Genomic DNA, 16,903 nt, shown 5'->3' with positions numbered 1-16,903 from the left:
TTTAGTTCGGTTACCTAAAGATATTCTTTGCACTTAAATCATATTATCTAGCATTAGTATCAAAAGAAGGGAAAACTTATTTAAGCAACATCAACAAAAAAAAAGAAGCAAGGATTCCTACAGAAATGATACGATCGCCTTTCCTAAGCTCTCCACTCAGGTCTGCTGGCCCTCCTGCAAGGATGAAAGAGATGAAGATTCCTTCTCCATCTTCTCCCCCAACAATGTTGAAACCAAGACCCGTTGATCCTCGATGCAGGATGACCTTTCTAGGCTCCCTGAATCAAAGAAAGGGATGTCAAATCTTGGTTAAAAGTCATGAATAAAAGTAAAATAAACAATTAGAAAAGCTAAGTCGTCTGAAAGAAGTATTGAAAATCCAGATATCAAAAATTACACATTTAAGGTTACAAACAGTTTTGTTCTTCCCCAAAATGCTTAGATTTTCAAATAGCTTCTCATATTTCCACATTTTAAATTTTGCTTGTAGATGCAACAAAAAAATCTCCCTCTCGTTAACTGAACATGCCATTAGTATGTACTCCAAATTCCTATTATGCTACAAGCCTGTTCAGCACTACATGTCTTTATTTACGACTTTCCATATTGTTCAAGAGCCTCAGTATAGCTGACAGACTTATTCCATCTAATGGTAATAAGAAGTAACAAAATAGTATTCTCCTTCTCTGAAACTTAAAGAACAACTTCTAATGGAAATGCTAATAATGAAAAATATGTCCTTGCTGCTCTGATTTCATTCCAGTTGGTTAAGCAAACATAGCAAAGACAAGTTCAAGAATTATACACAAACCCTTTAAAAAAAAATCTGAATTTATGTCATTCTTAAATACATTTGTAATTTATTTGCAGCAACTGCAACTGAGAAAGTTAAATGTAAACCAAGTTGTTCCATTCCTGGCTTCCTGGCTCAGATGAGGAACTAAAAGAAGAAATGTTGATCAAGTTAAAAGGATGGATTCATTAGATATGGCCAGCCAACTTCTAGTGCAGAAAGCCTCCCCCCAAAAATCTGCTATTTTACTTAATAGAAGAAAAGCACAGATGATTTCAGAAACAGAAAACTTCTAATAATAAAACAGAGCAACTTTGCACTGCATTTAAAAAATCACTAGAGAGCACTAAAGAACAATTAATGGACATTAAGTATTTGAAGACATTAATTATTTATTTATAGGATAAACTAAGATGCTGCATTTTTCCAAAACAAATGAAAAGATCATATATTCTGATCTTTATAATTGCTTCACTTCTGCACTAGCTTTTAGATTAATTTAGCATCAAATTCCTAAATTTCACCCCCTCCCCCCCATCAGCTATTAGATTCATCTTTTCCAAGTGCTAATTTATCACAAATATATGACATGAACACCTAGGTGCTCTGGATCATTATACCACGTTAATAAACGTGCTGCAGTTAGAGAACAAATAAATGGTGTATTATTCAAAACGTCTAAGACTTTTAGTGATGGAAGGAGCAGAAGAAAGGAAGGTAACTTCAAGTAAAACACCTAAAGCCTTCTTTGAATAGCGTTCACATTTCAAAAGAAGTATAAAAACCTCACTTTACAGTAATTTTAACAAAAAGCTATACATGCATAAGATCAGCAATGCTGTCAGCAAGACAGAATTACTCATGAAGCATTTTGACAGGACATTCTGATTTTAATACTATTCCAAGATACCATGTTTATCTTTTAATATATATCTATATATACATATAATTTGCTCCTTACACCAGTATTTACAAGTGCTAAGAAACTAAAGATACGCGTTTATTTTTTGAAATATCTTCACAAGTATTTTGCTCACCAATGTATCTCATGAGCTTCCCTGCTTAACTAATGTAGCTTTAGTTATTCGTTACCTGGTAATCTCATCATCTCCAAGCATTCCCTTGGGAATTGGTGAGTAACGCCCCGGTGATGCTGGGGGAAGGGACTGTCCCAAGTAGGCAGATGGAGTGATATGGTTGTCCACTGGTTGAGAATAAGCTTCAAAGAACGAAAAAAAAAATACAAATGTTAAGACAATAATGAAAAAGAACAGCTGAAAGTCTTGAAGTATTCTATGTGACCTCTTCTAAAAAACAACAACAAAAAAATAAGACAGTGTTACACTTTTTCAAAAGTGTCAAGATGCCTACCTCTTTCTTTTAATGCTCTTGATACAGAGCATCCTAGAATCTCTAGAATACTCTAGGCCATTCTGATGATCAGGTCTGAACAAGGAGGGGAGTTACATTTCTTATACACTGAACACAATCATCTTTAAATAAAAGCATAAGGCATAAATGCTGGTAGAAATGCTAGTATATGCTAAGCCAACAGCACACACTAAAAACAAAGGCAGGATTATTCTACCTCCTATTCATCAAGGTAAGAGACATCAATTTACCAGCAGGGATAAACAATCTTGGGGAAAAAAAAGTAATTGTACTGCAAGGATCAGCTGCCTTAGTCACAGATGCTCTGATTAAAAACAGAAAGGAGTAATATAAGAATTTAGTCTAACCTCTTGTGTAACTGGCCATGAATCCTGTGAAGTCCTGTGCATGAAATGCTTATGTTTTAGCTGTTTGACAACACACGTACTAGAAAAATTTAGCACAACTATTTCAATTGATGGAAAATACATGACAATGCCAGGAAAGTTGTCCCAATAAGTAATTTAAAGGGTACATTATATTTCCAAGTTAGGAAACTTGGAAATATAATCAATTTTTAGTGTTCATTCAATAGGCATAATCACACCACTGTCTCCTATTACAAAGCACATTTTACAACTAAAAACCTTTTTCCTGGTGTGAGTGCTTCAAGCTTTGAGGTTTGAACACGGGTTGGGGACACTTTATAGATACATAATTATCAAGTTGCCATACTCTCTTCACTCTTACTGGCTTGCTGTGTCTGATGTGGTGCCTGACCTTTGAGGATTTCCACCAAAACCCCAGGTTCAACTAAACAGACATGAGACAGATTGCTCTGAAGAAATGACCTGTATTTTCTCCTTTTTCTTTTTTCCTTATAAGACACTGGCAGAACATTTGGGTCATATGCAAACTTCATCAGGAGTATTTTTACATGAGAGATTTGCTACATAGCCAGATTTCAAACCACTCAGTCCATTCTGGATTGATTCTGTGTTAGTCTAGCTTCTTAGCAAAACTGTGAGTTCCCAGTGAGGTCCACATACGGAGAACCACGTCGCTTCACACCAACACTCTGCTACCCCGACCAACGGTCCCGTTCCGAGGTACTCAGCTAGACAGGGAACCACCTTACAGACCTTAATGCTCCGCATATAGAACAACAGCTATCACATCAGATTGTTTCTTGTTCTTTTAAAAGCTCTGTCACTATAGAGGAGTTTTCTAGAATGAGTTTCAAATAGCACTAAAATCCACTATAACAGCTTATGAAGTTTACCAGCTAGTGCTTTTAAAGCAATTAAGCGTGCTTTTCAGACACACCAACCCTCAGTGGGCTACGTGCTCTAGACTGGGATTGAGCGGAATTTTTAGGTATCACAGTTCCGGATTCACCAGTGGTTTCAGCAAAATGCAGAATCTGAGTGCAAAAAGTCTGTCCCCTTCCACCCAGCAGCCAAACGGAGCTTCCCCTAGTCAGCTTCATGGGGTCTACAGCAGAGGGAGAACATTGTTTTTGCTAAAACTGTATAATCAAATGCATTCACTGTTGAGAACTCCCAGATAATTTGGAGTTATTCAAAATGAACGATGCCTAAAAGCCATCTTCCCATTTTACCAAATTAATCTACACTTGCTTTTAACAAATAAGGGGCAGCTAAAATGATGTATATCTTACAGGAAGTAATTACATTTTTCATAACAAATCTTCTGTTCATTGACTTCCAGTGCTTTTCATTTGTTTTTAAAATTCTTAGAGCTTTTAGCTGCACCATATTCAGAAACATACAGACCACCTAATACTACCACATATTTTCAAAATCTTGTACCCTTTTACCATGCAACTAGAACTCAGCCACCAGGCCATATAACAGCTTATTATTTCAGACCTGCAGGCTACTCCATGTCAGTACTGGCTACATCCTTTAACAAAATCCTACATACACTACATGCTTGGAAAAGTCAGGTCCTTTTAAAAAGTACTGTAGAAGCCAACCTAACAAGGCACAAAAGGCTCTCTGTGAGTTCCTGGAACAACAACAAAAAAAAGCGCCTGTAACTTTGGACAAACTATTTTAGCTAGGTATTATGCCTGAAGAACATTCACAAAGATTATGATAGAGATAAAAGGGAAGCCATCACTTTCTGAATTCCAAATCAGGCCTAAAATTCTATTTCCAAGTAAATATTATTACTGAATTAGCTGATAATGGAATTGGGTTTTGGATGCACAGAAAACTACATGCATTAAATTAACTTGTTTCTGACAGGAAAAGTCACAGACTCTTAAGGAGAAATTCCATTTCCAAATCGACCCCCCCACACTTGACATTACAGTGCTCTGCACAGAAGGAAAATGGAAAATTTTCCTATTATCTGCAAACCGAAGACACCAATCACAAGTACGATCTCTAAAATGGGAAATAAAATTAAAACTTCATTGTAATTTACTGTTATTACATATTCTCCTCTTCCCGTACGTATGCCATTTAAGCAAGGTTAAGGCATTTATGCTTCCAGTGAGGAAATAGATTACTCCCTACTTTACACTATTCTATTTCTCAACGCATGATGGAAATACTGTACCAAATGTGTGCACACACAAAGGACAAATAATTTAATATTTACTAGGAGTCAAAACTGCATCATCAACTTCTTCAAAGGAGGCTTATACAGTCATCTTTGTCTCAGACAAAGCATAGGCACTTGTCTGACTCTGATATCCTACAAATATGCACACTGAAGTTAAATTTGGTGGTTTTAAATAGCGAGTTCTAGACCTTCTTAGTAATATTTTGCACTTATACCAACATGTTATGTGACATTTCTTCTAGGATCCACTTAATCATCGACGATTACTCAGATTACCGAGGTAATTTACACTCCCTACTGAGCACAGCTTACTACAGAGGGCTGTTAGTTATGATTACCAAACACACAAGGCAGTTTAGATATCAATGTTTGTAGCCAGATGGATGGCATTGGTCCACAGGTCTGGACCACCTAGAGTGCTGTTGTTCTTCTGCACATAGTTTTGGTTGAATTTCCATGTTTCCTATACTGGAATTTCTCATCTTTCTGTCTCTGAGACTGGATGCTACATAGAAGAACAGTATGGAAATGGCAAAGTGCCCAGAAATAACAATCTTTCATAACTGCCTTCTGCCCGAGTCAGAAAATGAATCTTACTGTAACCGTATAAGCTAGCAATCTACACTTGAAGGGTTAAAAGAGAAACAGGCACAGCAATCAGCTATTCCAGACTGTCACGGGCTGTGGTCAAGCTTTCATTGCCCATACACAGTACAGCACCATGAGCCATTTTTTCCACATTCTCTCCCTGCTAAATGCTCTGGTCTCAAACAGCCCCAGCACTTCTTTAACAAGATTTTCAATGTTAGTTTCCCCCCCACGGGCAGCTGGGAGCCTTTCACTTACTGCGATAAACATCAAATGACTGAGGTCAATTTTCAGCCCCAGGTACACAAAGAAATACGTGGGCAGGATCTGTACTCGTCCTGATAAACACAGCCACAAATCAGAATCTCAGAAACCTCTTCATCAAACATCCCTGGATTTAGACACTAATGACACCGAAGATGCATCAAATTTCAAATGATTTGATTATCTGTGTGGATGTTAACTAGCGTTGTCTCATCTTTTTGACCATCAGACCATCTGACAAAACCAAGTTGTTGCATGGCTGGTACAGAAGTTCTAAAAGCAAACAAATTTTATGGAAAACCTAGATACTGACAATTGAGAACCTGGTCCTCGAGAAGTTCTTCAGTACCCTTATGTCTCCATTTTAAATACAGGGTTCCACCATGATCACAGAAACTGAGACAGCCCTATAAGTAAACTAGATCAGAGTTTAGACAGAAAGTTTTAAAGACAACCAGATCTTGAACTTGGTGTTTCGTGGACTTTTGAATGAACTATCATGCTCAGAAAATTTAGCATCATGAGCAATCTACTGCATGTTCTGCAGACAGTACAAGTACCAAGCCAACAGGTACTGTGCATCATGCTTTTACATGTTTTTGATAGTGTTTGTTTAAAAAAACAAACAAACAATGGGGAGTTCTGGGCACTAAGCAGTCTAGGCATATATAGTAGAGTTTCATTGCTTTACGTTATGATGCAGTTACCTTCAATGAACTGAGTCACCAGCTCATCCATCAGTTGAAAGAAATTTATTCTCTGCGTAAGAGGAGAGCCTACAGCATGCCCTTATGCATACTGCTAGAATAAATACTTATTTAAAAGTACTTATTGATACAGACAGTATGAATTTAAAAACAGAATTATCACCCCGAGGAGAATATTATATTCCAGTCAGAGAGAAAATATAACTTCTGCTTCTGCATGGACTGAGCATCTCAGCAGTCTGATCTCACCTACTTAAACTTGAAATGCAACAGAAATCAAACTGAAGATACTGCCAACTAACGTCTGCCCATGACAAACCACATACTTATTTCCAGTTATTTAACAGTTTTTAAAAAAATCACACCACACCTGTCTCAAGGTTACTCTAAGCCTTTAGAAAAGGTATACAACTTCTAGCAGTGATCACAGATGACCATAAAACAAAGGCTGTATAAAATGGAGAAAATCAGTTTTGTATCTCTGAATGGTGTCTTCAAGAATATCCTTTTAATAAGACAGACAAAAAAAACAGTAATTAGCTCCAAATTGCAATTCTATAGGCTTATGAATAGATTTAAAGCTACTGCAGCTATCACCGACATGGTGAGATGAGGCTTAAGGTACTACAGTCCTTTTGCTGTGTTGTATTTTATTATTGTTTATTATATAATGGTTTAGATTAAATCAGTGCTTCAGTTCAAAAGTGTTCCTTTTTTCCACTATCTGAACAAATCAGGGCTAAGTATGACATCAATTGTTTGCAGCTGACAGTGAAACAAACAAATAAAAACACTAAAATGACTCATTGTTCCTTTCTCCCCCATTACCAGCTTATGGGAAGAGATCAGATTAAATAGACAGGTATGTATTTGAAAATTCTTTCTCTCCTTTAGAGTAAGGAAAAGGTTTCTCGCTCCTATTGTGGAATGTCTGGTTACAGGAAAAAATGTTCTAGATTGAATGAATTAGAAGTTGAACAAAAGGTCAGTTTGGGTTAATAGAAAAAAGCTTATTTTCCAATATAACAGTAAAATGTATTCACAATATTCAATTTATTACTACCTATTCAAAAGTAAATCCTTTTGATATTTTAAGTGTTTAACTGTAGCACTAGAATTTGTATCAGCAAACAGCAGTATTTATCTGAGATGAGCTGCTTCTGCAGTTGCTGCCAGAGTTGCTTCCACCTTCATTTAAAGGACTTACAAGAAAAATCCACTCAGTACCTGAACTGTGGAACTAATTAGCAGTTATTTACATAGAAGACTGCATGCACTTCAAGATTTGACAGCTGATAACTGAAAAACAGCAGCAAAAACTATCAGCTTCTCAACCTAAGACATAGGAGCCTTTAGTCACATCACTGCTTGCCAGTATAGAAACTGCAACCATTAAGTCACAGGGTACAGCTACTAAGCTCACTGAAAAAGACCAGCTTGGTCAGGGTTTATTCAGTCTTGGAAAGAAAGTTTCATCACTCTCATTCCTTTTTCTGAACACCAAATGTTAATACCATCTTGAAGAAACAATGAGCAAAGTATATTAAATTTTTCTTTACATTGTAGCTCAACTCTGAGCTTCCTGCATTCAGATATTTGACTTACGAAAAAACAAAAAGAAAATAACAAAAAACAAATAAAACCCCCACAACTCCCATAAATATGACCCTTACATCACCAAGAAATTCCTGTAACTATTTTAATGCAGCATGCATTGTTTTTTCATCTGAATTACCAACATTTATATCAAAACTGAAACATATGAAGTTAACATGGAATTTCACAATACGTTCATGGAATACAATAACATGGAATTTTGCAGGTATTAAAGGTCAAGACCTTCCTCCCCGAGTCTAGTTTATTCAAAAACATGCATCTCATGAAAAAACAGTAGAACAGAAAAAATTGGTTAGAACATCACTAGCTTCCACCTGAAACAGTATTCTGGCTTTTGCTCAGTTCAGAACTACAGAGTGCATTCACATCCTCTATATGAATTAGGCATCTGCGATCTCCTCGCACTCATCAGCAAATGATCAGAAATACCAAATCACTAGGACAAGGACACAGTAGTCATAAACAGTCAAAGGGTTACCACTATTACCATCTTTTCAACATACCAGCTCTAGGACGTTATTCTGCTTTGCGTAGTTTTCCTGATTAATCGATCTTTCTTATATCGATTTTTTACAACAGTCAGAAACTAATTTAAGAGCTTGAAACTTTAAATACTAAAATGGTGTATATTAAAGCCTCGAAGAAAAAAATAGGTCATAAAGACAAGCTGAACTTACAGTTTGTGATGTCAGGAGGGGCATAACTATCATTCATGAACATGCTGGTGGGTTTTGCAACCTTCAGATAAACAAAGTCTGATGTGTTTTTTAAGGCAGTCACTGCTTCTTCATGAGTAACTTCTTCTAAACAAACACTGTTCACCTAAAGATTAAACATAAATTATCAACGCAAAAAAATGCCAGGTTTCATAGGTCACTCAGAAATCTCTTGGAGCACTCTAGCATTCTAGCATTAGGAGTCTTTATTATGATTCACGTGCTGCAGACATAATTGGTCAAGCTATTTAAAAGATGCTTTTTAGTGCTGTAAAATATTTTAAAAAGTCTTTCCTCAAAAGATTATAATAAACTGTATTGACAGTAGCATTGGAAAAGCAGCGAATCTTTTTCAATCTTCTCTCGTATTTTATATTAAAAGTTAACAACAACAAAACCAACCCATTTTCCAGCAACCCAAATCAAAGCTATGCTGATACTACTGCTTATCACAATGACCAATACTCTCTTGCTATGTTATGCTACCTCAATTATTTGCCTAAACCTACAGTTTCTCTTTTGATCAGGCTGTCAATTTGCTTGCACAAAAGCAAACTTTTTGATTCTTGTTATATTGTAGGCACAGAGATACACTTGGCCATAATCACAGCACTGACACTGTATGTTACTGTAAGCATTAACCAGAAGAAAGGTTTTTCTAATATGAAAAAATAACTATTTGATCTTGTCATGATGTAAGTAAGTTTTAGATGTTGTAATGGGTAACACACTCTTGCCAAAGGTCAAAGGTAGAGGTCAAAACTGCAGCAGAAAGAACCAGAAGTGACTGACATATCCCAAGTAACAAGAAATAATTTTAACTTCAGAGGCAATAGATTTTCTGACTATTGCTATTAACGTGAAACAGCAGCATTTAGTTAAGAAAATAAGTACTTTAACAATTAGTATCTAATACAAAGCCTTAGTAAATTGAATTGTTGCCCCTCTTTCCATATTCTAAGAGAAAAATAAGTTCTACAAATAATTCCAGGCTACATGGAAAACAAGGCTCACCCTGTAATGAATCTGAGAGACCAAAGACACTTTCTATCGTTTGATAAATTTAACTTCACAGACAATTTAAAAATAACCGAACCTTTACAATTCTGTTATTTGTGGTGGAAAAAAAATCTACTGCATATTTTAAATGTATTATTACCATCTGTGTTTCCCAAAGATCTCTTGTTGACTTACTTAAAAAAAAAAAATCCCAATTCTTGCCACTTCTGAAGACTGAAAAGTTGTTTTGCAGTACAGTGGTAGTACACTGCAGTACAATCAAAACACACAGACAGAAAAGTTATATTCTGCAAAATACACAAGCTCATCTCCACATTAGTGACTAAAACAATCCCGTTGTGTGCTGGTTTACTTGCCAGTCACTCAGATTCAGACAAATAATAGCAGCCATGAGAAACCGAAGAGATTGCTTAATACTGATTCTACACGATACACTGTGCTGAGGAACAAATTTCCTGAAAAAATGGTGTTGAGCACTGCAGACTTTTTTTTTAATCATTGATTTGCTGGCAAATCAATGATGTTGACTTTTTATTATTATTATTTTTTTAATATTTATTTCTGCAAAATAATACTCCACTGGCAAGCAGCTTAACCACAAAGTGAATCATGTCCTTACTGGGTGTAAAAACGAACACTCATTAAAGAAAAACCCTACCACTTTTACTTACAGCTAAAAGTTTGTCTCCAATCTGAAGTTTGCCATCTTTATGGGCTGCCCCCCCTTCAATGATTTTGGTTACGTAGATGCTGTTGTCTCCAGGTATATGCTGATTTCCTACACCACCAGCAATACTGAAACCAAGACCTGCTTGAAGATAAAGTTTTTACTCAAGAAACCTTTTAGCATTCATTAGATTCAAATTACTGTACAAATAATAATGCTCTTTGCATCATTTATGTGTATGTACATACATACATTTTTATATATATAAAAATACTAGGCTGTGGCTGAAGCAATACTGGATGTCTTTCCAAGTGAACTCCATGATGTTCCAGAAAGTTCTGGAAAAACTACAACATTTACAGAAGTTCTGACAACCAAAACCTAAATTGTTTACTTAATACATTGCGAAGGGTGCACATAGCAAAGCTATTGCATTGCCAGTAGTATTTAAAGAACTGTTTTCCAACATGTCTGCATATAGAAACAAAAAGAACATTTATCTGAACTTCTTTAATCTCTCAAAAATCTTTCTAAGTCATTCACATGAAATATTTTACTCCTGTTTATAACATACGTGAAAATTACTAAATAGTATCAGCAACACATTTTTATCATTTGAAAGTAAAACAGGCATTCTACAAGAATAGTTTAAGGACACTCATGGAAGAAAATTCAGAAGCATTTGAGAAGTCACTGTCTAAATTTTCATTATTCTGCTTGAACTACGCATGGAAGTTGCGGTGTTATTTTGAAAAAAATATGCAGAAATTTATCATCATCTTTATGCTTCTTGTGAAACAGAAATTTTAGACTTCCTACATACCTTTAGGGCCTTTTACAAGCTTTATTTCCACTATTTTTTCTGTGACTGGTTTTCTTCTTTTGACATACAATCGTACAATTGATCCCGCTTCTTTTAATGCTTCAACTGCTTTGCTGTGTGTCACATCACGAACATCAACCTCGTTTACTCGTAGAATACAATCATTAACCCTAGAGACAGCAACATTCATGTTCAGCTGCTACATTATAACACAGCAGACACATTAGGAGATTAATATTTTATCTAAAATACACTAAAACTAGTGTTAAGACAGTAAGATACATAGATTTTGCTTCAAAACTATATTGATTCAAGACAATACTCTAAAATTAGTCATTAGTGCTTACACATATAACAAAGATAGCTAGAAAATATGTAAATGGAATATCTTGTCCCCATCTGAAGGGGATGCTCTCTAAATGAAACACACAAGATAGAATTTTGAACATGGCTTTATACAAACTACCTTTAATTTAGAGATGTAAAAAAGAATTTAAAAAAAAATTAGGCATCATACAATAAGAATTCACTAGTTTTAAACCATGCTATGAACAAGTCAAACTCCCTTCCTACTTTCCACAAGCTGATTAAGTGCCAGCTTTCCATTCCATTTAATGTGTTGCTGTAGTATTATGAAGCTCTCATTACACTAAGTAGAATGCCTGACCCACCTGTCACTGAGTTCTGCCAGATGTACCTTCTGACAATGACCAACAAGCTAAAATGAAGTCTTGAAATAAGCTTAATAAGACTAAAAAGCTTACAGTCATCAGGCATTGACACCAAATATGATAGAAGCAAGTTCTCGACAACACAACAGAGGAAAAAACAAAAGTTGATCCTATGATCACCTTAATTTTTTTTCTACACAGTGATACGGGAGTTTACTGCACTGGATTAAAAATAACTAAAAATAATTCATTCAAGCAATTTGTTATGAACTTTAACAGTACCTTTCAAATTAAGTTGCAAATATCACTTGCTACCATATGCCAGCACTGGTAAAGTAGTATCATCCCAAGATTAAATAAGAAAATGGGGGATACTAGAGAAGGAGTACTCTATCAATTTAAACAAACACATGGCTTTTGAAGATGTGCAGCATCTTTCCAAAATTGAAGCATAGTTATACCAAGCACAGAAGAGGGCTGTTAAGCTCAATGACCTTGCATATTAGAAAACCTGCACATAAATAACCAGGAGTTAACTATCCTACATATCTAAGCTTTTCCTTTGTATATTGAATTAGGAACTATAGAACATTCAGCACAATCAGTTTATACCACCAAATAAAAAATGAAAATTTCACTGAAGTTCACCCTGCTGCAGATTTTCTTGGTTGAAAAAAAAAGAATTTAAAAAATGGTCCAAACAGTTTTCATTATGTACAAATTACTTCTGCAAGATAAACTTATTTAAAATGCAATGTATTATATAGACTGAAACAAACAGAAAATGTTCTATCACCTGTTAGAAAAAATAGTAATAAACATTTAGTAACCCGATACAGAAAGTCATCATACCGTAATCTTCCATCCTGTGCAGCTGCACCCCCGGCTATAATTTTTGTAATGAAAATACTTGAATCATCCCCAATATGTGGGTTGTCTGTGCCACCTGCAATGCTAAAGCCAAGTCCTGAATTTCCCTAAAGTTAGAGGGGAAAAAAAATTACGCATTTCTTTTTTGGGGGGAAATATATATAGATAAGATTCAATATAAAACTAAAATTTCATAAAACTGACTGATAAAAATTAAGACATTTTAAGCAATATACTATATGTAAGTATTCGCAATACATATATGGAACTCTATGTAAGACGTGTAATTACACTTGCTTTTACAGAAGCAGGCAGGACAAGTCATTGTATCACTGTAAGAGCTGCAGATGCAAACTCACCCCATTTCTTATTGAAGCGAACCTGACAAACTAGAGAGAAAGTTCCTTTTCCAATGAGCTACGTATTTGAAGTTGTTCATATCAATATTTGCTCCTCACTGTTTTTTCACAAAAAATCTCAAGTAATGTAATATATCCTTACAGACACAAAGACCCACTGACATTTTCTCTTCAAAGGTTGCCTGCCCTTATTATCAGCTGTAAGACCTCTTCAGCCTCTCAGTACTGACCAGAACTGTACAGACATCAAATATAGACAACAATTTCTCCTTGTTAGTAACGCATTTCAAGGAAGAGAACTTAGATAGATCTTTACATTGTAAACCTTAAAAAAGCAATGCGTATGACAATGCATATGATCATTTGTAATCTCAACTGGAAGCCTGAATCTCATTATATAATAAAACTTGTTTGTATAAATATATAAATAAAGCCCGTTACGTCTGGTAATATATGAAATTATTTTTTTTAATACTTTCTGCAAGTCTAGATAATAACCTATAATGCAGTATGTCTTCAAAATTCTTCCCTCATTTTACTATCAATGGTCAAGTATACCAATAAAAACTGCTCCAGAAAGTACGTATATTGAGGTTAAATATACATAAGGGAAAAACAGTAAGGACTGTTTCAAATTGCCATTTAGCTATATCAAAATAGGTTAATTTTTCATATTTATCTATTACAAGCCCCACTTGAAAACAGAGTACAGGAAGACATTTAGCATGTTACCCTTTCAAGAGTAATTTCTTCATACTCATAATCTGCATCTGTGCCATTGACCTAAAAAGAAACAGAAATGAGACTTAGAGGATTTTTACACTTGATACAACACACTTAGCTAGGCAGGCAGCTCATTCCCATCACATCTCAGCTGATACACACTGACCAGTGAGCTCAGAAGTGTGATTTTCACACCACTCTGTACGTGCAGCAGACACTTTTCCTGTTAGTTTAAATGTAAAGCTTTGCAGAGAGCACTTCTACAAGGATACTGCACAGCAGAAGCCTACTGATGACCTCCAGAAAGAACTGCTCTTGATGTTCTTCAGGCCATACAACCTGAGCAAGTTAGAAGTGAGATAAAAGGAAGGGGTTGTAGGGTAGAGAAGAAATTGCATAAAAGATCAGAGCAATATTTTCAAACAATTGTTCCTCCCAGAGCAGAGAAAAATCAAAAGATGGATGCTTTGCACAATTTCTCACTAGAAATGCATAAAACCCTTCTAAAGCAGCTTTAAAAAAAAACATTTTTACTAGCATTTTTCACATTACATATATACTAAAGACCAACACATTACAAGAGGACCAAAACCAAAAGAATTTGAAATATTTTATGAAGCTAGATGAGAAAAAATACAAATACTAGAAGTAAGCCATGATCCAAAGGGAAGCCTTGTCCTCCACAACTTTTACAGGCTCTCTAGTACCAGGCTCATGTATGCCTCACTACAGTTTTGTTAATCTCTAATTATATCTACCCTTACTGCAACACACACCATATCCATTCCAGACATAACAGATTATTATCTTCCTCTTTGCACAGTACCTCAAAAATGATACATCCTTAATAGTTTGTTCAATGGAAACGATACTGTGTCTTTAAACACGTGATATTTCTCCATTAAAAAGGGAAGAGGTCTTGGCCTTCTGAACACATGAAACTAGATCTGTTTCTACACCAACACCAAAGAAAAACTTCTCAATCACAGTGGCTTAAGTTAGCTTAGTCTTTGAACTATTATCTGCAAAAACGACATGTGCTAACCGAACCAGCCATCTAGAATTACATCACGCCAGGGAAGTGGTTGAAGATGATTGATCAGTAGGTGGCTTTTTTTTTTTTTTAATAAACAAGGATGATTAATAACTTCCCTATTCATTACTGTTAAAAATGCCAACCCTAATGTATGTAAGCAATCTATTTCCATGTACCTAACTCTAACCCAAATTTAATACATTCTAGATAAAGAGGAGTAAAGAAGGATCTCCATGTCTGTAATTTACTTTAGGTCCTTTCTCCAGACCCTCTCATTACTATTTATACACTTTTCAATTGATTTTATCTAGTGAACTGAACCTTAGCACAGGCAGGAAGGAGCAAAGGTACACAAAATGATAAAAATCAGTCCTATTTTATTTTTGCAAATTTTGAAGGCATCTAGGATCTGTGGAGCCACACACTATTTGCAGGGACTTCTCCTGGATAAAAGAAACTACAGCATTCTACACAAGTACAGTCATTTTGCCATAACAGAAGCCCAGCACTTTGCTTTGAATTATTAGCAGTTCAGCACAATTTGGTTAGTCTTTTGGTTGTAATAGAGTTAATTTTGCTGGTATGGTTAACCTTTTCATACGTCACCATCCTAGTTTTGTTTCTATTTCCTTGTCTGCTTGCTTGTTTTTACAAAGAATAAAAAATATGCTTCTTGGTGTCTTTTTCCCAACCCAAATTGAGTTCTAAGATGGTGTACTTCCTCAGCAGCCTTGTAATTCAGTTAACAAGAGCTGTGTTCTTGAATATTTTTCATCACTGACTTTGTTTTGTTCTGTTTTGTTGTTTTGGCTTGGTTTTCCAATAGAAAAAAAGCTTTAACAGTTAAAGGTTTGTAGATTCATGATGCAGTTACCTCACAGCTGTGATTTTACCTTACATACCACTGAACAATTCCATTACCTACATGGGAACCTGGAAGAATATTCCTTTAGCTCCTATGCTTACATAGTAGGTTCAACTACAGATAACTATGAGTGAATTTGTTTTATGTTCACTGCAAACTGGTAAGTCAGATAGCTTGTAATTTTGAGTGTCATTTTGTTCTGTTAGGCCTATTTTCTATTTCTGTTTCTATTATCTACCATCCCACAAGGGATTCTATCAGATGAAGCCTTCTGAAACGTGAATACATTCTTATTAATCATTTGTCTTTCTGATTTAGCTTGTGTGTGCACAGACACCTCACCTTTGGTATTCTTTTCTAAACTGTGTCACATGAGTAAAAGGGCCAGGCACTGCAGACTTCGGCTGTGATCTTTTATTAAGTCAGCATTATTCATACTCAGGACTCATAAATGAGCCATTTACGTCACTGTACTAATCGTTTGTCTTCCACTTAAACTGTTAATTCACGCTTTTGCCTGTCTTGATCTACTACAGCTTCTTTTTAGCAACTTTAAATTATTAATGTTTTTGACAGTAACAAGATTTGTTCTTGTTCTTTATGATTGCTAAGTACAGCCAAAAAAAAAAGTAAATCTATGCTTTACTTGCTATAATAAACTCAATATAAAGTAACTAGTACAGACCTTAACACTATTCAGGAAAACAACAAATGGGACATATGTAACTGTAAGAGGAAGGTACAGGGAAAAAAAATCAGATCTGAAACCTATGTCAAACTTGCATATGTTCCAAAGCCTCTGAAGACCATCTGCCAGTGGTGCTCTTAGCACAGATCATACACTGCCAAACACAAATTTTGGCCTCCATATAGCCACACTTATTACCTTAATGTTTCCAACAGAATCAACAATTTTTATGAACATTTAGAGCACTAAAATCTTTAGTAAGGCCAGTGTGTTGAGAAGTGTTTTATGAGAAGTGCAACGGAAATGGCACATTAAATATTAAAGCATCTGCCAACACAGCTGAAGATACGGATTATTCTCTGAGGTTCCAGAAGTTCAGGGTCCTAACACTGCGTTTTGCATTGTGTTGCACTGTCACATAGCGGTACTCACACAGAACCTTCCACGTACAATCTACAATTTATTTTATTTCATTAGTAGATTTTTTTTCTCATAAAAAGCTATCTAAGGAGTTAGATAAACATCAGGAG

General features: G+C 35.4%; 1 protein-coding gene across 17 annotated transcripts in view; it reads right to left on the bottom strand.

Annotated features, from left to right (window-relative positions):
* Positions 1 to 16,903, bottom strand: part of DLG1 (discs large MAGUK scaffold protein 1) — a 167,075-nt gene that overhangs the window by 41,528 nt on the left and 108,644 nt on the right. For 10 of the 17 annotated variants that reach the window (XM_080604855.1, XM_080604863.1, XM_080604848.1 and 7 more), the window contains 7 exons: positions 13,794 to 13,844; positions 12,685 to 12,809; positions 11,162 to 11,331; positions 10,343 to 10,479; positions 8,613 to 8,757; positions 1,886 to 2,012; positions 122 to 278 (listed from right to left, as the gene is read on the bottom strand). In XM_080604855.1, coding sequence (XP_080460981.1) covers positions 122 to 278; positions 1,886 to 2,012; positions 8,613 to 8,757; positions 10,343 to 10,479; positions 11,162 to 11,331; positions 12,685 to 12,809; positions 13,794 to 13,844 — 912 coding nt within the window. Of the gene's footprint in view, positions 1 to 121; positions 279 to 1,885; positions 2,013 to 8,612; positions 8,758 to 10,342; positions 10,483 to 11,161; positions 11,332 to 12,684; positions 12,810 to 13,793; positions 13,845 to 16,903 lie in introns of all 17 variants that reach the window. The other 7 variants (XM_080604854.1, XM_080604847.1, XM_080604858.1 and 4 more) reach the window with 1 other exon arrangement.

Source organism: Anser brachyrhynchus, assembly GCF_964034855.1.
Source record: "Anser brachyrhynchus genome assembly, chromosome: 9".
Classification (NCBI taxonomy): domain Eukaryota; kingdom Metazoa; phylum Chordata; class Aves; order Anseriformes; family Anatidae; genus Anser; species Anser brachyrhynchus.
This window is presented reverse-complemented; position numbering and strand designations above follow the sequence as displayed.